General features: G+C 34.5%; 3 protein-coding genes and 1 long non-coding RNA gene across 5 annotated transcripts; all 4 read left to right on the top strand.

Moving 5' to 3' along the window:
* The first annotated feature begins 2,260 nt into the window (after positions 1 to 2,260).
* Positions 2,261 to 3,261, top strand: LOC110784589 (uncharacterized). The gene has a single exon (XM_021989040.2). It carries the CDS (start codon positions 2,461 to 2,463, stop codon positions 3,028 to 3,030), a length of 570 nt encoding a protein of 189 aa, XP_021844732.1. The 5' UTR covers positions 2,261 to 2,460; the 3' UTR covers positions 3,031 to 3,261.
* A 6,649-nt stretch (positions 3,262 to 9,910) lies between these two features.
* On the top strand, positions 9,911 to 12,534 carry LOC110784637 (reticulon-like protein B12). Of its 2 annotated transcripts, none has more exons than XM_021989093.2 (4): positions 9,911 to 10,220; positions 10,332 to 10,512; positions 11,933 to 12,144; positions 12,249 to 12,534. In XM_021989093.2, exons 1-4 carry the CDS (start codon positions 10,151 to 10,153, stop codon positions 12,407 to 12,409), a joined length of 624 nt encoding a protein of 207 aa, XP_021844785.1. In that variant the 5' UTR covers positions 9,911 to 10,150; the 3' UTR covers positions 12,410 to 12,534. The 2 variants fall into 2 exon arrangements, with proteins under 2 accessions (XP_021844785.1, XP_021844786.1); XM_021989094.2 differs by having other exon boundaries at positions 10,306 to 10,512.
* A 303-nt stretch (positions 12,535 to 12,837) lies between these two features.
* LOC130461921 (uncharacterized) lies at positions 12,838 to 16,929 on the top strand. Its single transcript, XR_008921949.1, has 5 exons — positions 12,838 to 13,470; positions 14,185 to 14,302; positions 14,384 to 14,497; positions 15,525 to 15,695; positions 16,430 to 16,929. It is a non-coding gene; the product is annotated as an uncharacterized lncRNA (long non-coding RNA).
* Positions 16,930 to 18,327: 1,398 nt separating this feature from the next.
* On the top strand, positions 18,328 to 24,001 carry LOC110784635 (uncharacterized). Its single transcript, XM_021989092.2, has 13 exons — positions 18,328 to 18,641; positions 18,759 to 18,872; positions 19,695 to 19,792; positions 19,978 to 20,061; positions 20,180 to 20,313; positions 21,073 to 21,145; positions 21,228 to 21,273; positions 21,511 to 21,620; positions 21,710 to 21,817; positions 21,926 to 21,985; positions 22,581 to 22,642; positions 23,192 to 23,504; positions 23,619 to 24,001. The coding sequence occupies exons 1-13, from the start codon at positions 18,446 to 18,448 to the stop codon at positions 23,808 to 23,810; spliced, it is 1,590 nt and encodes a 529-aa protein (XP_021844784.1). The 5' UTR covers positions 18,328 to 18,445; the 3' UTR covers positions 23,811 to 24,001.
* The last annotated feature ends 441 nt before the right edge of the window (positions 24,002 to 24,442 follow it).

Raw genomic sequence — 24,442 nt, 5'->3', positions numbered from 1 at the left:
AACATTCCACAAAATTTCATAACCATATGGAAACACCATCATCCAATCATCATTATCAATATCAATTTCATAACATCATTATCTAACATCAACATCCATACAACTAATCACAACATCATCATCCAAACAACAACACCCCTGGCCAACAACAGATCACAGTTGTTGGCATCCACCTTATGACTCCACAGCTAGCCAGCATTCAATAAAATGAAAAAAGGGAGAAAGGAGACAGACTTATCTAAGCATCATCAGACGCTGAAGCCGATTTTTTTCCCTTCCCTCCTTTCTTTGAGGAGGGATAACCAGATGAAAGTTGTCCTGGAGACCCAATAGCATCACCATTCTCATTTTCACACTCTCCAACATACACCAGATCAAATGAATCAGACCCACTTGGTTCCTTGCAATCAACAGGGGACAAACAACATGATTAGTGCCCTCATAAAATAACAGGGGACCATGAATTAAAATCAGATTTAATCAAACAACTCAAAATAAAGTTCCAAATAATTTCAGATCACCATGGTTACCACATGCAATGAGATAAATGAGAGCAAATCACACAATAATTCCATTAAAATCCAACTAATTATCCGAATACATCCAGATCCCATTTTTACCCAAAAAATGTGAAATAATATCCCAAAAACATCCAGATCCCATTTTTAACCACATGCAATGGGAAATCAGATCAACAAAACACAGGAATATTCCGATTTTCTTCAAATAATTTCCAAATACCTCCAAATAAAATAAGAACTCAATTTTAACAACATGCAATGAAAAAACAGAGCACAAAATACCCATAGAACTCAATTTTAACAACATGCAATGAGAAAACAGAGCAAAGAATAACATAAAAAGCCCGAATGAATCCAACAGATCTCCAAAAAATTCCCAATCATTTCGAAATAATACCAGATCTGCATTTTTAACACATGCAATGGGAAATCAGACCAACTTATCCAAAAAATAATCCGAGTTTAATGAACAATACTCCAAATAAATCCAACATTTATCAAATCCCACTTTTTTAGACATGCAAACAATCATCAAACCATGTTATTAAAACCGACATCAATAACCCTTAAAAAATCGCAAAAAATCAAAAGTAATACCTCATCGGAATCTCCTTCACCGAAAAAACGCAGATCTGAGGGAGTGGGTTTCCGATCGTCATATTTTGACTCAACCTCCTCTCCTGGCTCCACTTCCCTCTTCCGAAACCATTCTTCCAAATAGTTTCGAGTACTCGTATTTTCTTTTTGGGCCAAATACAGATTGTTTTTATATTCGGCGGAGTAGGAATGCTCGTTATTGGGACAGTTGCACTTGGATCCCCAATCACAGTTGGAATCGGGGATTCTTTGACCAGTAGTTCCCACCCCAGAATCACCTCGAGTTCTAGAAAAAGAAGAACCCATAACGTACCAGAAAAACAAAGATCAGCGACGATTAGGGACCAAAAAGGGGACAAAAATAGAGGGGATCTGATCGGAAAATCAATCCGAGTAATTTGTATGAAAGTTTTTCGGCAAAAACGTTTCAGATTTGTGAGATTTGGAGAGGAAAACCTAGATCAGAGGCGGAAAACCTAGGGTTTTCTCAAGAACAGGGGAGGGATTTTAAGAGAGAGAGAGAGCGAAATAAGAGAGAGAGAGAGATCCGAAGAGGTGAGAGAGAGAAATCAGAATGAGAGAGAGAGAAATCAGAATGAGAGAGTGAAATCAGAGGGATGAAAGGGATGGGTAATAAAGGGAGGGGGGGGTAGGGTTAGGTTAAATAATTAAATAAGGTGGGTGGGGTAAAAGTGGGTGGGAAAGGGTAGAATCTTAGGGTATTTTTTGTAAATATTGGGGAATCTTAGGGTAAATTGGTAAAAAAACTATGGCCAAAAATAGTAAAGATTCAGTAGGGGAACAACAAAAAGAAACGCCAAAAAAGGAAATGGGAACAACAAAAAGGAATGGAGGGAGTAATTAATAATTAATAATTAATAATTAATAATTAATAATTAATAATTATTTATTATTTATTATTTATTATTTATTATTTATTATTTGTTATTTATTATTTATTATTTATTATTTTATCTTACTTAGGAGAGAGAGAGGGAAGAAGAATGGACAAATACAAATCAAACAACATTCTTAAACAAAGGATTTTCATTCCATTCTCCTTGATTCCCATTCTCATTCTCATTCTCTTTCCCTTTCCCTTTCCCCTTCTCCAACCAAACGGCCCCTAAGTTATTTAGAAGTGAGAGGGGGGAGAAGAATGGGAAACCACAAACCATTCTTAAACAAATTATTTCTCATTGATTTCCATTCTCATTTTCTTTCCATTTCACCTTCTCCAACCAAACGGCCACTTAAACCCTCCCCCTCTTCTTTACGTATTCCCTAAACCCCTAATCACCGCCATTAACGCCACCTTCAACCACCACTAATAAACCAGAATATGAGAACCCTAGACGAACAAGAAACCACCATCGTCTTCGAGAAGCTCTTCAAGTTCGTCGGCAATAACCTCAAGAACATCGTCGACAACCCGTCGTACGAAGGCCCGGCCCAGGACCCGCTCCCAGGCCGCTACTGCTTCCGCCTCCAGAAGAATCGTGTATACTACGCTAGTGAATCGCTCGTGAAACGCGCAACAAACGTTTCGAAGGAGCTGTTGGTTTCGCTAGGAGTACAAGTCGGGAAGTTCACCCACAATGGCAACTTCCATCTCACAATCCACGCTTTATCTCTCCTTGCACCGAATGCGAAGCACAAGGTATGGCTGAAACCCACATCAGAGATGTCGTTTTTGTATGGGAATGCTGTGTTGAAGGCTCATTTAGGGAGGATTACTGAAGATATTAATGCTGGTGATGGGATTGTTGTTTATTCCATGTCTGATGTTCCTTTGGGTTTCGGAATCGCCACCAAATCGACCAAGGATGTTCGTAAATCGGACCCGCAAACTATGGTAGTTATTCATCAGGGTGATATTGGTGAGTATTTGAGGTTGGAGGATGAACTTTGATTTTGTTGGGGGTTTTTGGATTGAAGAAATTGAGACATTTTTGTTAGTAGGTATGTATGCTTTGTGACAACTGATTTGATAAAGATGATTACAATGTTAAATTATGATGTTATAGCCTTGTTTTCAATGCTTCAATGTCTAATATTAGTGCTAATCACAAACAGTTGGATTATAAAAGCTCTCTTTATATATATATATATATATATATGTTTGTGGATTGACAACTTGGAAGTGAGTTGGTTCTTGTCAAGCCTAGTTTCTTTTTAGTGTTGCTAAAGCCACTTTTAGAAACCAGTTCATGCCTTTTTGAATCCGAGTTAATTTTTTTTAGCTTCTGTGGATGTATTTTGTGTTTTTAGCTGGTCTTTTACCTATGTGGTTGCCTCCTAGGTAACAAATCTCCCTTTTTTTCCCCTAGATCTTGTGCACAATTGTGTAGGTGTTCACATAGCCTTTCGGGTGACAATAAGGACAGTGTGCTGGTTTCTCTTGCTTCTATTACTATGGGGAATTGGGGATTGATTTAGTGGGACTCGAATGTAGTTTAAGATGTCACGATTACGGAGTTCATGACTGGTTGGGAAATAACACTAATTCTCATATCAAAATGTTGGTCTCTTGTGAAAATTGACAAATTATGTTTCATCTCTCACTTTGTTATCCACCTGATAGTGTAGAGCTAGTTGAGCTGTTGTTTAACTGTTGTGGTTTGCTTTCACAGCCTACCACTTCAACAGGACAGGACTTGCAATCAATCACAAAGAGCCATGTTTGTTTCTGACAGGTTCTTAAAGAAGTTAAATTTGGACTTGATATTGAATAGGACTTTGATTGTAACTTGTAAGTAGAAATGGACACAGTGTTTCGTATTATAGAATACTGGAAAGTGTTGAATGGGGAAGGTTTTTGTTGAGGTTTAGAGCAGTTAGCTGTTTATCTGTGCTTTGCTTTATGCTTAGATGGAATCATTAGTGTGTTTCGGCTGTCATTGGTAGCATGAACAAGTGTAGAACAACTTTGTTACAAGATCTGGCTTGAGTGTACTCCTTTGTTGAAAATCTTGAAACTCGAATATGGTTGTGCCTTTTTTAGTGTTTGCTTCAAGAATAGAGATTATATGATGTTGGTTCAAGTTTTATCAAATTTTACGCAAGCTCTAATCAAGCGCCTTATAAAACATGTTTGACACTATTAGGTCATGTGTGCAAATGTAATATCCCTGGAACTATGCGTATTGATCTATGTTGCAGATCTGTTCAAGTTCATTTGTTTATGTGAAGTATCCAACTATTTATTCATTCGACACGTACATCTGCTTAACACTTGTGTATGTCACATCAAATTTCGTTATGTGTTGCTGTCACTGTGAAGAGTAGTCTAACCTAGACTGTCAGCTAAACTTTTTGAGTGTTGCTTATGCCACTTTTTGGAGCTTTGCCCTTGTGCATATCTACAAGTAGATTTCCCATTATTCCAATGAATCATCTGTGACTGTAGTAAGTTGTAAAAAGGATAGCTTGCAATGCTCATGCCTATTTGAATCTAGGTTAAGTATTTATAGCTACTTCGGATGGATTTTGCGTTTTAGCTGGTCTTTTACCTATGTGGATGCTTCCTAGGTAATAAATCTCCTTACTTCTTTTCTAGATTTTGTATCTGGAACATATCTAGCTCGTTCGTACAAGATATACTTGCCCCTCTTTAACTTTATCGTACATGCTTCATTCTATGTACCCTGCTCTTATCTCCTTGTAAGAGTGTCTCTTTTGTGACTTTTAGGGAGTTGGGTCTTCTCTTGGCTAGGGGTCATTCAATTCTGGTGTCGGAAAAGTATGGTGGTGTAGTTTTTGGAAATATTTTGTGAATATTTTGTTATTATATAAAGGCCTTGGGAGTGAGACTCTTCTTGCCACTGTAACGTGATTTGGGAAAGCACATACTTACAGAATGAACAAAATGTTTAATTTTTTTGTGAAGGTTTTATTTTACATTGGTGAGGCCTTGATATCCATATTGGAATATTTGAGATATTATTTTGGTTCCCTCCTGTATTAAGGTTGTGGCTTGCATACATCTTTGTTTTGGAAACATCCTCTGATAGAATTTTAACTGTTAAGGGGTAAGGTGCATGCATTTGGAGATCCCATAACCTTTTCCAGTAGGATTCATATTAGGTGGAGGTTGTTCTTTTTGTTGGTTGATTGTGTTGCTTGTCTTATGTCATAGGATCTTATTGCTAAAATCCACTAATTTGAATTGTTTTAATTGTTCGTATTTTACATTGCTGTTATTTTGATTTGTTTATTTTTTATGTGTATGTGTGTTGATTTTCATGTTTAACACTTCAAACACCAGAACACTCCTTTCTTGCATTATCTTTTCAAGTTTTCCCCTTTACGCCACCGAGTTTAAAAGGACTAGGTTCCTCTGTGGGTTGAAGGTCTTGTGGGTTTTTATGTTTAAAAGAAATAGTGCCACCAATTTGTTTTGAGGAAATATGTACTGTATATTTTTTCTATGCTTTAGTAGTATTCTGGATACATTTGAAATTTCGGATAAGGATAATTATCTTTAGTAATTAGGGTTGTCTTCTATATTTGATCTGAATTATTTGAGAAAATTAGAGATTTTACTCTTTTAGTGGAAGAGTAAGGGAAGATTGTTTTCAAGTTGCATATATTTTCCATGCTCTGGTGTATCTGGATGGAGTTGAACAGCAGGATTTTCAAGGACCAGTTTTTGCCGGAAGGATTTGTCTGGAACTAAATTGTCCTCATCTTTTTCGGGCAAGAAATCTTCTGGAGTTCATTGAGATGTGTCATACAATATTAAGTGTTGGAAGGCTATACTTCAGTCGCTGTTTGTTTTATAAGGACATCTCATTCTCCCAGCTATACATTTTGGGGTTGGATTACAGATGTTAGATGAATTATTCGGTATTTTTAATCTGGTAACTTAGATTTGTTATGCTATAGTTTGGGGATGAGATCATAAGAACAATGAAGTCGAAGTTTTTGCTTTTTATTAGGTTAAGAGAGTGATTTGCCTTCCTTCTCAGATTTTCAGTTTTATGGATTAAATTTTGTTTTCTGCTCTCGTGATCTTGTGTGAGCAGCTGTGTTCTCAGATTCAGTTTTGGATCTGGGTTCGGGATCTGTTAGAGTAAGAGTGTTTTTATGGAAGTGGTTGGTCAAGAACTTTCTCTTCCTAATGTCATTTTGCTTCAGTCCTGCCTTGGTTCCTAACCTGAGTTCAGGTTTTTTCTCTCCTAAGTAATGAATCTCACTTTCCTTTTGCAATGCATGAATCACTTTCCTCACACCAGATATCAAATGGTTCAGATATGTGAGATAATGGTAAATTATCGTCTTTTTCATCATGCCAATATGTCATATTGATTCATGTTGATATTGTTGTGCTTCCTTTGAGAGTATGAACTGTCATATTGATTCAGTTACTATATGTGTACGATAGTTATTATTTTGTTGAGTGATTCGAAATGTTTGTTGTTTTGTTGAAATTAGGGTTAATGTTTCACATAGTTAGTATATAAATGATATATTCACCTTTAATTTATGTTGCGAAATATTATTTTTAATAGTCACTGGAATGTTCGTTGTGTTTATGTTAGTAGTAGTTTTTAGAGTAACTATATTTTTTTAAAAAATTACTATAACTTTAAAACAGTAACTATGTGTTTAAAATAGTCACTATATTTTTTAGAAAGTTATTATAAGTTTAAAACAGTAACTATGTGTTTAAGATAGTTATTATGTTATGAACAGTTTATAGTGACTTTTTGATAAATAATAGTTACTATACGATTACATTATGTACTATGTTATTTAGAGTATGTATTTGTCCGCTTCTTAGATAGTGACTATATGATTATAATGGTTACTATATGTTTTCAATAGTTACTATATTTTAATAATAGTCACTATATGTTTTATATAGTTACTATATGGTTTATATAGTTACTATATATTTGATATTTGTATAAGAAAATAATACGAAGTATCAATCACATGTTATTCCAGGTCCTAAAGTTGCACTATCTATTGACGAATCTCCAAAAATACTTTACATATCATTTGTATAAGAAGAAATAATGCCTTAAATTTAGAAAAAAGAGACAAAGGCTATGAACTTTAAGAATTGATGCAGCAAAGCACAAGAGGTAGAAATAGTGTTTGTTGTTTGGGTGAAATTAGGGTTAGTGTTTCATATAGTTAGTATATAAATGATATAGTTACCTTTAATTTATATTGCGAAATAATGTTTTTAATAGTCATTGGAATATTCGTTGTGTTTATGTTAGTAGTAGTTTTTAGAGTAACTATATTTTTTAAAAAAAGTTACTATAACTTTAAAACAGTAACTATGTGTTTAAAATAGTTACTATATTTTTTAGAAAGTTATTATAAATTTAAAACAATAACTATGTGTTTAAGATAGTTACTATGTTAAGAACAGTTTATAGTGACTTTTTGATAAATACTAGTTACTATACGATTACATTATGTACTATGTTATTTCGAGTATATTTTTGTCTGCTTCTTAGATAGTGACTATATGATTATAATAGTTACTATATTTGTACAATAGTTACTATATTATAATAATAGTCACTATATGTTAAGCTAGTTGTTGTGTGATTATAATGGTTACTATATGTGTACAATAGTTACTATATTATTATATTAGTTACTTTGTCTTATATAGTTACTATATGTTTGAAATAAGTACTATGTTTATTTTATCATGATTTGTTACCATATGTTTATTTTCTTCAATAGTTACTATATTAATTATATAGTTACTATATGTTTGAAATAGATATTCTGTTTATTTTATCATGACTTGTTACCATATGTTTATTTTCTTTAATAGTTATTGTACGTTTTATATAGTTACTATATTTTTGAAATAGCTAGGTACTATGTTAGTTTATTATGTTATGTGCATGTTTTTATGTTATTCTATATTTTTAGTGATATAGTTACTGTATTATGGATAAAGTTACTATATTATTATCACATCAACTATGTCTGCAACTCTGTGACTAAATGACCATCAATAATATTTATAGGTATTATATCTTGTATTATAGTAACTATATGTTTGGTATAGTTTTTTATGTATATTATAATGTTCTTTTTATGTTCTTTGTTGTTTTCTATGTTATTAGTAATAAGAGTTACTATGTTATGATCACAACAACTGTATGATCATAACAATAACTATATCTACAACCTTGCTCGTATATGACTATCATTAATATTAAGAGTTACTATATCATGTATAATAGTAACTATATATTTTTAATAGTTATTATCTTATCATTATGTTCTTTTTATGATCTTTCTTTGTACTCCATGTTATTATTAATAAAAGTGCCTATATTATTTTGACAGTAACTATATAACTATAACAATAACAATAACTATGTATGCAATTCCGCAAGTATTTTACCATCGTTAATGGTAAGAGTTACTATATGATGCATAATAGAAACTACATGTTTTACATAGTTACTATGTTATTTTTTCATCCGCCCCATCCCCGCCCGCCCCGCCCCATCCCCATCCGCTCCGCCCTATCCCCACTCGCCCCACTTTATACCCGCCATGGGTGATGGTGCGGATGTGGGTTTATTTGTTTGTAAGTGATAATATGAATTTAGATGAGACTTTTAAGTTTTTTTGTTTGAATTTTCTTTGTTATGGCGGATACTTTTTTTCGATTATATATGTTACTTTTAGTATATGGTACTTTTTCTAAAGTTAATTTTTTCACTACTCCGTATATATGACAAATATTTTCTAAATGAGAAAAATTAGGAGGGTATTGGCGCGGGTATGGGGCGGGGGTGAGATGGGGATGGATACCCAGGCGGGTGGTGGGGCGGGGATGGATTTTAGTTTGTACCCGTTGGGGCGGGGATGAGGATTAATTTTGTACCCGCCATGGATGATGGGATGAAAAATTTAGGTGAAGATGGGGATTGAGGGACCTACATCCGCATCCGCCCCGCCCTATTAACATTCCTATGGTCAAAGTTATGCATTGCCAAACATATTAAATCAAAACGGTGTGAATATTAAAAGACGGAGGGAGTAGAAGATTTACGAGCCCAACACACACAGTGGCAACAAACGTGCAGTTTAGGCAGATGATCATATCTGAAAACTGAAATGGGACATGTGGGGTCAAACAAGCACCGGCATGGGAGGTGACGGTATTCCAGCTAATCACTCAATTATGCCCCCAATAAAGTCCAACAAAAGGGCCTAACAACAATTTGTATAAACACGCTCCCTTGTAATCGCATAATTGAATCCCCTCGCTTGATTTTAATTTATACTCCATCTGTATTTATTTAAGAGATACACTTGGTCGGACACGGGTATTAAGAAAAATAATTAAATGAAATAAAGTAATAAAACAAGTGGGGTTGAGTAGATATTTTAATAAGAAAACAAGTGAGGACCATGTCATTTTAGGGAGTGAGAGGTGGGGGTTGGGGTGTAGATATATTATTTAATTAGATGGTGAGGTTGCTAAGTTACTAAAAATGTCAATTGTATCTCTTAAATAAATACGGCCGAAAAAGGCAAGTGTATCCCTTAAATAAATACAGAGGGAGTAATGCTCTTATAGCTCAATCGGATAAAAAATTGTAAATCTTCTCCCTCATTTTAATTTATATAAAAGTTAATCAAAACATATTAAAAATTTTAAAAAATTATTCTGATATATAATATATTTGTATACATATACATGACATTTTGAAATTATAATACTTTTATAGCTCGTTCAGGGAAAAAAGAAAAAAAAATCATTGCAATTACTATTAGTTTACCCTTTTTTTTCTTTATCCTCAACTACGAGTAGTAAACAAATATTCCAACAAAAGTGTACCTTAGCTGAGCTGCTAATTTCCAATTGTCTATTTGTGTACTCTTCAATTTATCAACCTTTTTTGCTGTAAATTAGACCCTTTTTGTTTTTCTAGAATACTATCACACCCACCTCATTTTGTCAATCTTTTTCTTTCATATGAATTACAATCGACTAAACAAACAAATTCTGTTCACTCTGTTTCTTCAATTTAACCATGGGATCATCCTCAGATCGATTGTTTAACAGACAAAGAACCATTCACCAGATTTTCGGAGGCAAAATTGGTAATATACTAAAAAATTATCAGTTTTCTGTTATATATAGAATTGTTCAATTTCCGAATTTTAAATACGGGATATAAAATCTCAGGTTAATGCCATTGTTGTCTACTGCAGTAGCTGATGTGGTGTTATGGAGGCAAAGAAATATAACAATGGGAATTTTATTGATGATATTAACGGTGTGGTTAGTATTCGAGCAATCTGGATATACTCTACTCTCACTTACTTCTAGTGTTCTGCTCTTGTTGATCACCATTTTATTTGTGTGGTCCAAAGCTGCTTCACTTCTTAACAGGTAATCATCCCTTTTTACATTTTTAATTTTGCCAATCAGATTATTGTTTTGCATTATTTTAAGTTATCGAAATCGAATATTCATTTTGCAACAAAATTATTGTATAGGTCAAATAAATTCAAATAAGATGGTATAAGTTGTAACGAAATCCTATCAATTCAGTAATTTATAATCAGTTTTGATCAGGTCAATCAGATTTAATAAGTTAAGATAAATTCAGTTAAAATAAGTTGATGTTTCATCCGGCGCCCTTATGGTGTGTGGTTTATAGAGCCAATAAAAGAGAAGAGTCTTTGAATATAATGTTTACAAAAGTAGAGTTTTCTGACACTGATGCGTGAGCAACCATGGTTCTTCTCTTAGTTCTGATGTATACATAGTTTAAGGCCTCCGTTTGATAGGGCGTAAAATATTTTCATGGAAAACGATTTTTCCCTTTTCAACCATTTTACGTTGTTTGGTTAGGTAAGCGATGGAAAACAATTTTCCATGATTCCTCAAATGTGAAAAACCCTTTTCCATTTGAAACGGAGGGAAACCACTTTTCCTTCTTTCCTCCTTAACTCCCTCGCCTTTCTTCCCCTCAATCTTCACCATCATCTCCCATTTTCCTTTTAAGGTACCAAACAAAGGAAAACTAGTTTCGAGTTGTGTTTTCCCTTGAAAAATGTTTTCCATGGAAAATCATTTTACATTGAAAACGTTTTACGCTCTACCAAACGGAGCCTAAATACTTAGTTGTAGACCATTCGTCAAATGTATTAGAGAAGACCAAAATTTGGCTTCAGCAATCAGCAGTCTAACTTATCATCATCATCATCATCATCATCATCATCATCATCATCATCATCAGCTCTGAGTCTTACTCCAAAAAGAGTCTCTTTCACTAATAGAAGAAGCATTTGGATCTTAACTAATACGGAGTACTTGTTTGTGTTTTACTGCATTTGACAACTAGCTTATTCCATGTATTTGACTGCAAAATGCATCATCATACAGTGGAATGTGGATGTTCATGAGATACTCAAACCTGACAAAAATTCAATCTCAACTTAAATTCGATCATGAATCTTGTTGAGAATAAATTTAAACTCGGGTTTAGCTTGTTCTGACTGTCTGAGATCACTTTTAGAAGTTAGAAGTTAGAACAGTCCATAGAACCCAATTCTTGAGGCCGTAAGCATAAACCAAAATGAGCAAAACTCCACAATAGCTTCCTGAATGTTTAAGGATTTAGTTCACACTCGTTAACAATGTACTTGATCAATAACATAAAAGCAGCTAGCAAGTGTTACGGCTGTTATTTACCCCAAAGTCGTATGTATGTGGTCATATGAAATGGCTTGTACATCCTTAATCTTTCATCTTGCTTAATACATTGGCACATTGCTAACCGTGTGCATTAGTTGACATCCAACAGACCAGCTCCACCGTTACCAGATATGTATCTGAGCGAAGAACTAGTAGCTGAGGTGGGAGAGCTAGCTCGCAAAAATATTAACGTGTTGGTACTAGTTTGCCGGAATGTTGCTCTAGGTAAAGATTCAAGGCTGTTTCTCAGAGTTGCTGCCTGCCTGTTGCTCATTTCTGTTGTTGGTGGCTTCACTGATATTGTCTCACTATGCTACTTTTGTAAGTTTCCATTTACAGATCCATCTCTTAATTGTTTCTAAGTAGTGTTGTTGTTCATGCTATACTTTTTCTTCTTGGACTTACCTTTTTCATTTAACATGCAGCTCTTGTTCTTCTTCTCACAATTCCAGCACTCTATGAGAGGTACAATGACCAAATTGATACACTTTTCATGTGTGCATACAAAACCCTACAACGAATTCGTGTCAAGTGGGACTATTATATCACCATGATAAGAAAGTTGGATCTTGAAAAACTCCAATGAGATTATGAGAATATGACTTCTAATCCATTTTGGTACATATGATGATTGTAATTTTTAAACAAGCTTGTAATTTCATATCAATTTCTATATTTTATTTTGGTTATACATATATAGCATTTTACTTTCTTTTGTCTTTTTTTGGGGAAATCCAACTTTTGTTGGTTTCATACCCCGTTCCCCCGATTTTGAATATTTTACATCATTTTAATTTTAATTTTAATTTATAATAATATCCATATGCTGGTACTAAATTTGATCATATTTCAATTTCGTCCCATCAATATAGAAAAACAGATGTAGCTATTTTAAATGTTGTCCGGACTCGATAAGCTCCTATGAAACATCTCTATTATATAAGCCAACTCCTGAGGACATTTTAGTAAATTAACTTTTCGTGTCCTCATGAAATTTCTAATATACCCTTCAAACTTCAGCTCTTACCCAAACCCTTCGCACCCCTCCCATAGTCCCGTTCGTTTTGTTCTCTCTCTCTCTCCTCCATCAGATCTCAAACCTCGCTTCTCCTTCGATCTTCGCCGTCTTCGCTTCTCAAACCTCACTGACCGCACAATCTCTCTCAACTCACGCCTTTTCTCTCTCCTCTAAACTCCATGGTAATTCTGCAACTCCCAAACCCTAGAAATTCAATGAAGAACCCTAACAAATTTCGAAGATCTAGATTCCTCATTGTGGAAAAACAACGATGCAGGCGCACAAAGTACGGATTGCAAAATAGGGTTCCAAATCAAGACGGCATGTCGATTCTCGCAGCGGAGATGGCAACAGCGGGCTTCTCCTCCGCCGGGCTCTCCCAAACCCTCCAAACCCTACAATAAAAAATGAAATGCGATCCATAAAGCTATGAATCCGAATTACAGTATCTTTACAAATAATTCAAATCCTTACTCAAGCTTTTCGCGGATCAAGCGGCTCTCAGCTTCAATTCAGTTAGCGGCATTGCCTCTGACACACCTTGGTGATAAGGCCATGTTCTTGGCTCACATGACTCCGTTTTACCCTAAGGAGCTCACCGTTCTTCTTCGAACTTCCGGGAAGTCATTGTAAGTTCCCTTACAAACACTGATTTTATATTATGAATTTTTGCTATTTTTTTCCAGATTTTTTAAAATAGGATTCAACTGCAATTTTGAATTTTGCTCCAGAAATTTGTGGGTTCTTTAATCCGAAATTGAAGTTATATGTGAATTTATGAGCGTTAAACTTTGTAATTCTGAGAATTCTGGATGAAAATCCTGTTTATTTAGGTTAATTTATTGAACATCGATATCAATTTCTTTAAGCGTTAAACCGTTTAATTTGATTCCTGACACATACCCTAAATTTCTCGCTTTCAAAGAGGTAAGCTCCCTCCCTCTCTTAATTTCTTCGGGTTTGGCGACGGCGGTGATTGTTCAAAAAAAATTGGAACTTTTTCTTTTTTCCAGTGGGATTGTTCTTGAAATTGTTAGATTTATTTGAATTAAGCAATGTGAAATTGGGTAGGACTCTAATATTTGATAGCTTGACTTGCATTTGCTGGGATTTTGATTTAAAAAAATCGATTTTTTTCTGGGTAATTGCAATCTGTCAAATTTCTTGCTGTTTGTTGCTGAACAGTCATTTGAATATAATATAGATTTGTTCAGGATTGAAATTAGTATGATAGGTTTTGATTATAAGGAAAAGAATTAAAATCTATCCAGCTGTTGATTCCTTCTGCCATTAGAATTTAGGAGTGGGAATTTAATGGTGAAAAGTGTCTCAATTGTTTGTAGGTGGGAATTTAATGATCAGGACAGGAAAGCGTTAGAAGAAGACCCTTCCGTATTTGATTATGATGATATAAAATCGAAAATGGTTCAGCTGAAAGCCGAAAATAAGCAGCAGCGCCAGGTAATTGTCTAATAATTCAGTCATGGTGTTTGTTAATTTGGATATCAATAATTTTTCTGATCTTTTTGTTATTTCATGTAGTTATTTGAACAAATGGAATGAATAAGAATGAAAATGCAACACAAATCCAACAGAGCATCTACATCTGGCACGACTACATGTATATTCAAATTTGCACTTATGTTCAACTTTTAGGTACTTCACGCTTCATAATACGTATTGTCATTATTTTGAACTAAAAAATTACGAATCAAGTTTACTAGACAACAGTTTAGTGTCATATTATAGTTTCTCTATGAATCATGGGTTTGTGCTTGACATCAGTTTAATGGACATAAATTTAGATAGTTTAGTGTCATATTATAGTTTCTCTATGAATCATGGGTTTGTGCTTGACATCAGTTTAATGGACATAAATGTAGCTTGGACTATTGGAGAAAATGTGATTTATGTCGTGTCTGCCCGATCATGTGTATTATTGGTTTGCTGAAGGAATGCAGTCATTTATGGTTCATCCTGTTAGAAATAAGTACTAATTTATGTAATTCATAGATTTTAATTATGGAATACCTACTACTTTGCAGTGTTTATCTTTTGAAATCGGTGTTATGAATCAATTAGACTGCATGTGTAACTTTTAGATTGTATATTTTGTTGATTTATTTGCAACGACGCCATTTTTAATTTAGAGTGAACGATGATGCGAAATTATACGGTAAAAACGGTGGATTATTTACATGCCATTTTCCGCCAAGAGGAGGAGAGAGAGTGAGAAAAACATGGGAGGAGGAGAGTGAGAACGTGGTTTATGGGGAGTGTAGGGGGAGAACTAGAAATGTCTGATTACTCAATATATTGCTGTAAAAATTATCGATCGAGCTGTAAAAATTACTCAATATTGTTTGCAACAGTTATTATTTGGATCGAATGATTTCTGGGAATATTTGTTGTTTTGATGCTTTATATGATTCTATGTTCATTTTCCTGTGAGTCAGATTACGAGTTTCGTTGATTTTTGATGGTAATTTGATATTTAGGTTAAAAATGACTACAAATTCACTGTTTTGTTGTAGAAATATCAGAGATGTTGTATTAATCGATGTTAAAGTTCCCAGAAATTTTAGCAACCTAGCTTCTTCAATTCAATTCAGTTTTGATCAAATTGTGTGATTTTTCAAAATTTTCATCGATCTTTGTCTGGATTTGGTTGAATTTTTTGCAGGTCGAAGTCGAAGGATGACTCTGTTATATTTTTTGAGAGAATATCATGTGAGGAATCCGAAAAAGTTGAGATGATTAGCTTCGAGAAGAGCAGTGATACGACGCCCTGTCAACTCATCGCTCGATGCTTATGGCTTTTGTTGTTGCTCAAAACTGTGAGATAAAGGTTAAGGTAATTTTTCTGGATTTTCCCCCTCTCTCTCTTTAGCTGAGGTCTTTTTGGTGATTTGGAGATATTGACAAAATCAGAATAACTGGGATTTATTTAGAATGCAATGGCAATAGCCTATTATAGACTTAGCTCAAATAAATGTATTTTTTTTGTCATATTGACATTATAGAAACTTTGTATCTATGATGTCAATATGAGAGAACACTCAAATGGTCTGGTGACTGCTGTTCTTATTGCAGAAACCTCAGCAAACTAAATCTCCTCAAAATCTCCGCATGTTTTCCTCAATCATTAGACCAAATTTCAAGGCAAATTACCAATTTCTTTATTAGTAGAAGACATTTGTTTCAGTAATTCGTTCATAAGACGGGAAATTTTGAATAAATTATGCTCCAGTATGTATTCCTGAATAATTACCTAAAATGGAAATGTTAATCTTGGTTGATGTGAAGGCCAATAAATTAACTGAAGCAATAACCTGGGTATACTGATGTTTAGACATTCAACTCATTTTTTGTCTGATTGAATGTTTCAATTGTTATTGTGATTTTCCTGTTGTGCATTTTGACTAAGAGCTACATTATTGTGTTTGTTGTTGTTATTGTGATTTTCCTGGGTATACTGATGTTTAGCAAAATTAGACTGATGTTGTTTGCTATGCATACCTGATTTTTTCGTGTTTGTGTTGAGTAATTTTCTGATGTTGGTTTGTTGTCTGCAAATTGATGTTGCAGAACTTGGATTGTTGATTGTAAAAGAGTTGCCACAAAAGTAACATGCAACCTTATCTTCATCCGTGAAGATGAAAGACTGGAGCAAAGCGTGAATCTCCTAAATGCCGTCACTTGATTGACATTAGTGATGTAAGACAAAGTTTCCACCTGCTGTTCTAAACCTATCATATCAGTAATTTGGTTACAGTAGCAAGATTTTAACCTATAAGAGAATCCTGATGGCAGTAAATGTGCCTGCTTTTGCGGCAGAAACAAACTATTTTATATTTTTAGTTACTTTGGTACTAAGATTTTGATTTTTAGTCATGTAAGCGCATGAATATTAAATTGTTTTACTATTTAGATTTTTTTAAATAGGAACGATTAATTTTTTTTAGGTGTATTTTGTGATCATTTTTTCTTGCATAGTGCTCCATATTTTTGTAATACTACAATCTCCATTATATTCGCACGCATCTCACGGTTTTAGGGGATTTTTTTTTCTTTTTTCTTTTTTTGCTAAAAATATTTCACCATATTATGGTAACTTTTATATTGCCTATTATCCGATGTATTATAAAAAAAAATTGGTTTTATACTCACGCACGCATCGCGTGCATATAAGACTAGTTATTATATGGTTGAGGTCTTAAGATGATTGAAGTTTAAGGGAAGATGTTTGGAAATTGTTCAAAGAATGATGTTAGTTTATCCGCTTTAAAATAGTTGCAATACTTTGTTTTTTGCATTATTTACATAATCTATTTTGTTTACCTTTTATGATCTATACTTTAGAAAAAATATTTTCATGTGTAATCTTGTTAGATTCGTCTTAATGTATAGTTTGGGAAAATCAATTTTTTATAATTTTTACTTATCGGTAATTGAATATATTAATTATTCAACATATGCATTGACAAACGTGAAAATCAAAGTGTTGCAACTAAAAAGAATCGGAGGAAATATAATTTTTCTTACATCTTATGGAGTAAGTAAAAAACCTGCCAATTTAAGAGCATGAGCAATGATGAGGTTGCTCAAAAACAAAATAAATTTATCTCTCTTCTACATCACCCCTCCACATCATTTTCTATTATCTTGAGTTACTATTATGAGTCACCTTTTATATTTTCTACAATGGTAAACCTCATCAAAACTCCCTCTCCTACATTTATTAATTATATACCAATGATGTCTTGGCTTAGTGGTTAAGACTGAGAGCATGTGTACAATAGGTCTCAGGTTCAAATCCCCCGCCCCTATTTGTAATTTTATATTGCCCTTGTGGCTCATTCGCACAAAAAAAAACATTTATTAATTATATAAGCTGAAATGGGAAGCAAGTAGGTGACAAGTGTCAAATTTTCGTTGGATGTTGGCTCGTGCGAGGCTGTCATTGACCTAGCAGTCACTACAACCTCATACCATGTGCCGGGGATGTTATGGGGCACTTTCTACAATGGTGAGCTTACCCACAAATAGAAGATAAAGTATTGGAGTCACTAGAAACTCGCCATTGCTCCTGCTCTAACTGAGTCAAATATTCTTTGAAGTAAAAAAAAATTGTGATAATGTTTTGTTTTGTTAATGAGTAATTATAACTTGCGCCATCTATATCACATATCGACAGTGGGTCCATGATAAACACGCTTCCTCGACATAGATTAGACATTATTGTCGAGTTTATTGGTAAAGATTTGACATTATAACCCAACTCCTCAAGATCATGAGATCAAACCACTCTTTAAAAGTGGCTAAGTGAGGATGTTCTTATCTTTAATGAATTTCACCTGCAAAATTGGGTAAAAATACCGACAGAAGCCGAGAGCTTAAGGTAACGGTTCAGTAAGATCCTTTTCGAAAACCGTGAGACTAGGTCACTAGAGGATAGAGATTAGAGACTACTTGACTAGCACAAGCTGCTCCACAAGCCAAGTTCTTAAACCATAAACCCCACATAATACAAGAACTAGGGTTTATCAATTCATCACAACCTTAAACCCAGCCATTTGATTTTGATTATCCAAACCCTGTTTAATGGCAGTTGCAATCACTAAACTTTCTATGTTAACAAGACCCACTTCTCCAATTCGTCCCTTCGTTTACTCAAATCCGAATCTTCTTCGTCTCATTTCTCTGCCCCCTTCAATTCGCTGGAATTCTGCCGCACCAACTGAAACTGTTGTTGATGAATCACAATTTATCATCAAACCCTCAATTTCAAATAACCCAGGTAATTAATTTTTTTGAATTGGGGCTTTTTTTTTTTTTTTTTGAATTTGATTGAATGTTGAAATTTGAGACTGTTTGATCAACATTATAATGACAATTTTGTTGTTCAAATTGGTAGGAAGTGGTACAAATGTTCGAGAATGGAAGAAAATGAGTTCCAAAGAACTTGGAATTTGTACATCAATGATTTCTGAGCCTGCCAAGGTGGCCCTGAAGAAGCTGAAGAAAAATGGTACTGTATTTTGTGATAATTTGGCATGTTCTGTGTTATGCTGCTTACATATCTGAAAATTGGTATTTTAACAATTGTGATGTTCCTTGGATTTGCTTGATTGTATACTAGGCAATGTCTTACTTGTTGCCGATAGATAGTTGTAATGTTGTAGTCTATCCTGATTATGGGATTACTATTGTCTCGTTGATTAAAAAGTTGATGATTACATGAGAACTAGCGTTGGTGCTTGCGTTTAGTTTATGTTTTATCAAATTGCTGAGTACTTCTACTAAGGAGTTGAGTTTATTTGGGAAATTTCAATGGAACTATGGAAGAGACAAGTCTAAAGTGAGGTCGCAGGAGTTTTGATTTCGTGTAACCTGTGTAAAATGCACATTTTTTATCATTCACCTAGGAGTTTATTTGGGGACACGCATCATGCTCCTGGATATAAGATATTGTTCAAAGAAACATAACGTACAGTTTTAAAACAGAACATATCTCTTCATTATTTGTAAAGATAACATAAAGTTCATAAACAAATAACATTGTCTTTCTGTTGTTATTGTAAAACAGTCTTCTTTCTTTCTCTTCTCACTCTCCCTTTGGTGCTAGGGTCTCCATCACCATTAGAAGTTATACTAGCATTACAGCGGGGCTATTAGTAATATTCAGAAATCGAATGGTTGCTTATTAGTTGCTTATTAGTTGCAGATATAGGATCACACCAAGCCAATAAAATTGAGGCCATTGTTTTCCAAATAAAAGTTTCTTATTGAGATTGTATAGTACGAAGTATGTACTTTTCCCTTGTTTTAAAACATTTACGTTTTGTTATAGGATATGAGGTGTATCTAGTTGGAGGCTGTGTTCGAGATCTTATACTGAAGCGTGTCCCCAAGGATTTTGATATATTGACCTCAGCAGAGTTAATAGAGGTAATTTGTGATCCTGTCAAGTCAATCAGACATTAATGCATTCGCGTTCTTTTTGAAATACCAGTTCGACTTATTGTACTAATGAAGCACAGTGTGTCATGTTTATCTCTTGCTTTATCTTTTATGTGTTTCTATCCCTATATATCAAAGAGTTACTTGTGCTTCATTTTCACCTTTGCTTGCAGGTTAAAGGAACATTTCCACAGTGTGAAATTGTTGGGAAAAGATTTCCCATCTGCCATGTCCATATCAGTGACCATGTTATAGAGGTTTGTCATAAGATTTTTTTTTCTCAGTTTTTCTCCCTTAAGCCTTGGAACCATTTATGTAGCTTTCCTCTCTTTTTTTTCCCTTTCCATGATATTTGAATTTGTATCGATATACTAGGTCTCAAGTTTTAGCACTGGCCAGCAGAAGTACAACAGAAACTTCAGTTTTCCTTTAAGAGGATCTATTGACTGTGATGAAAAGGACAAAGTTCGATGGAGAAACTGTATGGAGCGGGACTTTACAGTTAACGGGTGGCTGATATGACCCTTGTAATTTAGATTTCTTTACTACCTTTTGCACTCAAACCCCTCCTCCTTTTTCAAGTAGTTCTTCATTTCAGATCTGTTGATACGATATATTTAACCGATAGCAGATAGATTAAGAAACTGCTTATGCGAAGCTTATGGTGTAGGTACGTAGGCAAACTCTAAAAAAGAGTCCCAGTCAATAACTTTATTTTAAACGTAAGGTAGTTTACTCGCTAAGCTCTTCGAGCTTTTGAGCTTAAGCGAAGCTTTCGGACCAAAGCGAGTGCAACTCGCTAAATCCCTTGCTTGTTTTTATAGCTAAAGCAAAGCTTTTTGGCCGCATTCTTTTCATCTACCTAGGAAAAAGTTTGAAATTTCTTTTTAGAGGTAAAAGATCCCAAGACGCGCATCCCCGTTACCCTGCACCTAAATGAAAGAAAAACAGGCTGTGTGAATTTCTCTTTATCTGTGTCCTTCTTTACTTTACCTCTAAATCCCTTGCTTGTTTTTATAGCTAAATCAAAGCTTTTTGGCCGCATTCTTTTCTCTACCTAGGAAAAAGTTTGAAATTTCTTTTTAGAGGTAAAAGATCCCAAGACGCGCATCCCCGTTACCCTGCACCTAAATGAAAGAAAAACAGGCTGTGTGAATTTCTCTTTATCTGTGTCCTTCTTTACTTTACCCTTTGTATACCTTTCTTTCTCTAGATGGTCCAGTTACTACTTGCAACCATTTTCAGATCTAGTGTTCATTGTTTTGCAGGTTGATGTTTGATCCTTTTGCAAGATTAGTTTTTGATTATCTTGGGGGACTGGAAGATATTAGAAAAGCTAAAGTATGTTCAGTCAATTGATTATTTTACCAAAAGTGGGTGTATATATATTTTTATCTATTTAAATATTTTGTCTTTGGCACAGTTGCAGACTACAATCCCTGCTAGCATTTCATTTCACCAGGACTGTGGTGAGTTCCTTTCTAGGCTTCTGTACAGTAGTTCTATGTTGGAACTGCTTTATGAGACTTCAATGTTTTGATTGCAAAGTAATTTGGTAACGCATAGGTCATGCAATACCCCCCCCCCCCCCCCCCCCCCACTTCTATTGCTATCCAATAATATTATTAATTTTGGTATGATATGCTAGCTACCCCTATACAATCTCATCTTAGAAGATTCTCAAGGTTACGTGTATGTGTTTGCAGCTCGCATCCTGCGTGCAATTAGAATTGCAGCCCGGACAGGATTTTCTTTAGCCAGGGAAACTGCTCAGTCTGTTAGAAATTTATCTTTTTTAATATTAAGGCTGCATAAGGTATTTATGATTCACCTTTTACTCTGTGCTTGTGGGTCATTTTTAGTTAAAGTGCTTGATAGAAATAAGATAACAATTTTATGTTGTAGGGTAGAATACTTATGGAGATGAATTATATGCTTGCTTATGGTTCTGCTGAAGCCTCTTTAAGACTGTTGTGGAGGTTTGGACTGCTGGAACTACTTCTCCCTCTTCAGGTATATACATATATGTATTCTATTTCTTTGTTCCCTTTTTTCTTTTTTTTTATCATTACTTGATTATGAGGGACCATACTGATATGTTGTTTTAATTCCTTTTGGAAGGCAGCATACTTTGTTCGCTGTGGCTTTTCGAGACGAGACAACGGATCAAACATGCTTCTGGTAGTATTTTATTTCCTTATAAAGCTACTATTTAGTTCTTGAATCCTCTCAATAGGCATGGTTGGCGTTTGCATTATTCTTTCTAATCACTACTCTGTAGACTCAATCTCATCTTGTCCTTGTTCTCTCTTTCCGAGTTTCCAGTTTGTTATTTTGATGTGCCATAATCTATGAGTATATGTATGATTTAAATCAAATTCACTTTTGTTGGACCTTCATACCACAAGTGGCCCACTAAAGAGGATTTTCATTTTCAGAAGACTGAAAAGGCCCTGCCATTCTCATCGTCCATGTAAACCTAACCTATATGATGATGTACTAAATAAATCTGTTCTAATCAATGGTGTTTTTGTGTGTGTGATTTGGTGTGGTCTGATTCAGCTGAAGTGTTGGTTACAATTATTTGAAAGCTTTGCAATTATATCCATGTCGGAGCATCTAACTGTTTCCTTTCTAGTTTTCCCTTTATGGTTGAATCTCTCCGCTATCTAAACAGGATAAACACCTGCATGTTAATGCTTTTGTTCTTTGTTATATCATGTCATTTTTTTAAGGTTGTTAAATCATGTCATAACACTAATTATTTTACTTTCAGACTTTGTTTGCAAACCTGGACAAACTTTTGGCACCAGATAGGCCATGCCACAATAGTTTATGGTAAGAGTTAGTCTGAAAACTTTTGCTTATCGAAGAAAGGGATACATACTTTTTTTTTGATGCAAAGCTAGGAATACATAAATTAAAGTGATCTAACTGCATACTTTCTTTTGTTCATGAGGTGCCGCTTTGAAAGAGCATTTGTTGTTTTATTTTATCCTCCTATGCAAATTTTGTCATAATTTGGTGGTTATTTTGGTCTGTTGCCTGAATGGAGTTAGTAGTTGGTTGGACTCTTTTCTTAATTATGAGATAATGTGAGTCAGACAAAGTCTTTTCTTTATGTCAAACTGAAATTGAGATGGTTACATTAAACAGCCTAATATAGGAGATGGATGGAAAGGCTAGACCCTGCCAATTTCATTGTCATTGGACACAAAACCTTTTTCTAAATAAATTGTGGTTGTGCAATGTCTTGTCGTGGTATATGAAGTGGTTGCTGCATTGTGAAGCCATCAATCTTTAGTTACATGCTTAAACCCGAAGTTAGATTTTAACCATCCTTGGTATTTGTTCTGAATCATAAATATGCATGGTTATCAAATTCAGGTTCACAATCTTGGCATTTCATAAGGCTCTATCAGACCGAGCTAGGGATCCTTCAGTTATTGCTGCCTTTGTACTGGCTGTTAATAATGGCGGGGATATTGCAGAAGCAGTTAAAATTGCAAGGGTTATTTCTCAGCCTAATGAAGAGAACTTTCCAGAATTGCTGAAACTTGATAATTTGGACGAAATGGAATTGAGGGATGAGGTTCTGTGTTTCGCGGGATCAGTTAATCATGCCCTTTCAGAGATGACAGATGAGAATGCTGTGTCAAAGGCAATGGCTAAATATCCTCAGGCGCCTTACTCAGATTTGGTAACCCTCTCAAAACTCCTTATTCAGGGCTCTTTATCCAGACATGACTGCAATTTTCTTTTTTTAGTCCAAAATTTCTGATTCAGTCCTGATGGATACCCTTTACTTTTGCAGGTGTTTATCCTTCCAGGGTTGTATTTCAGAGCTCAAATGATTTTAGGATGTGTAGGAAAAGGTAAAGAGAAGGGATATTTGTCCAAGCCGGGCGGTAAGATAGATTATAAGATGTTAGCTGAAGGAGGATTGCAGGAAGTCAGACATATTTTTGCTAGGGTGGTTTTTGATACTGTCTACCCCTTTACCTAGTTGATGATATAACTATTACATAAATACTAATTAATTGATTCACTCAGAAGAAAGAAGAGTAAATTAAAAAAAAAAGTACATCTACAGAGAAATTTCAAATAGTAATACTTATATGTTCTCATGTAAGTAGTTTTGACAGGGATTTTAGTTAGGAGAAGCACTTTTCATTGAATAGAATGGCATGTTTGGTACTTCCTCCATTTTTTTTTAATTGCACCATCTTGAATTTCACGCTTGCCAATGCACTATTTTAACCACTAGTATCTCTCATTATACATTTTAAAAAAATATAAAAATTTGATAATTTTAAAGTATATTTGGAGACGAATCTAACAAGATCCCACTTGAATATATTTTTCCTTACATATAAATCAAAAAAAATAACTATATAAGAATATGTGAATAGTGCTAAAAACAAGATGGTGCAATTATAAAAAAATGGAGGAAGTATAATTTTAGGAAAGGAAATGGAAAGGGAAAAGAAGGGGATTGGCAATGTTAGATTGTTAGCTATTACCATTATTAGTTGTTTATCGTAACAAATTGGAGATTGAGGAGGGTAATAGTTTTGTTACCATAGGATCGGGAGAGGTAATAAATGTGGTAACGGTTACCGTTGAAAAATAGATTGT

This window comes from Spinacia oleracea, chromosome 5, assembly GCF_020520425.1.
Source record: "Spinacia oleracea cultivar Varoflay chromosome 5, BTI_SOV_V1, whole genome shotgun sequence".
In the NCBI taxonomy this organism is placed as follows: Eukaryota; Viridiplantae; Streptophyta; class Magnoliopsida; order Caryophyllales; family Amaranthaceae; genus Spinacia; species Spinacia oleracea.
Note: the sequence above shows the minus strand (reverse complement) of the source record. Positions and strands in the feature narration are given on the sequence as shown.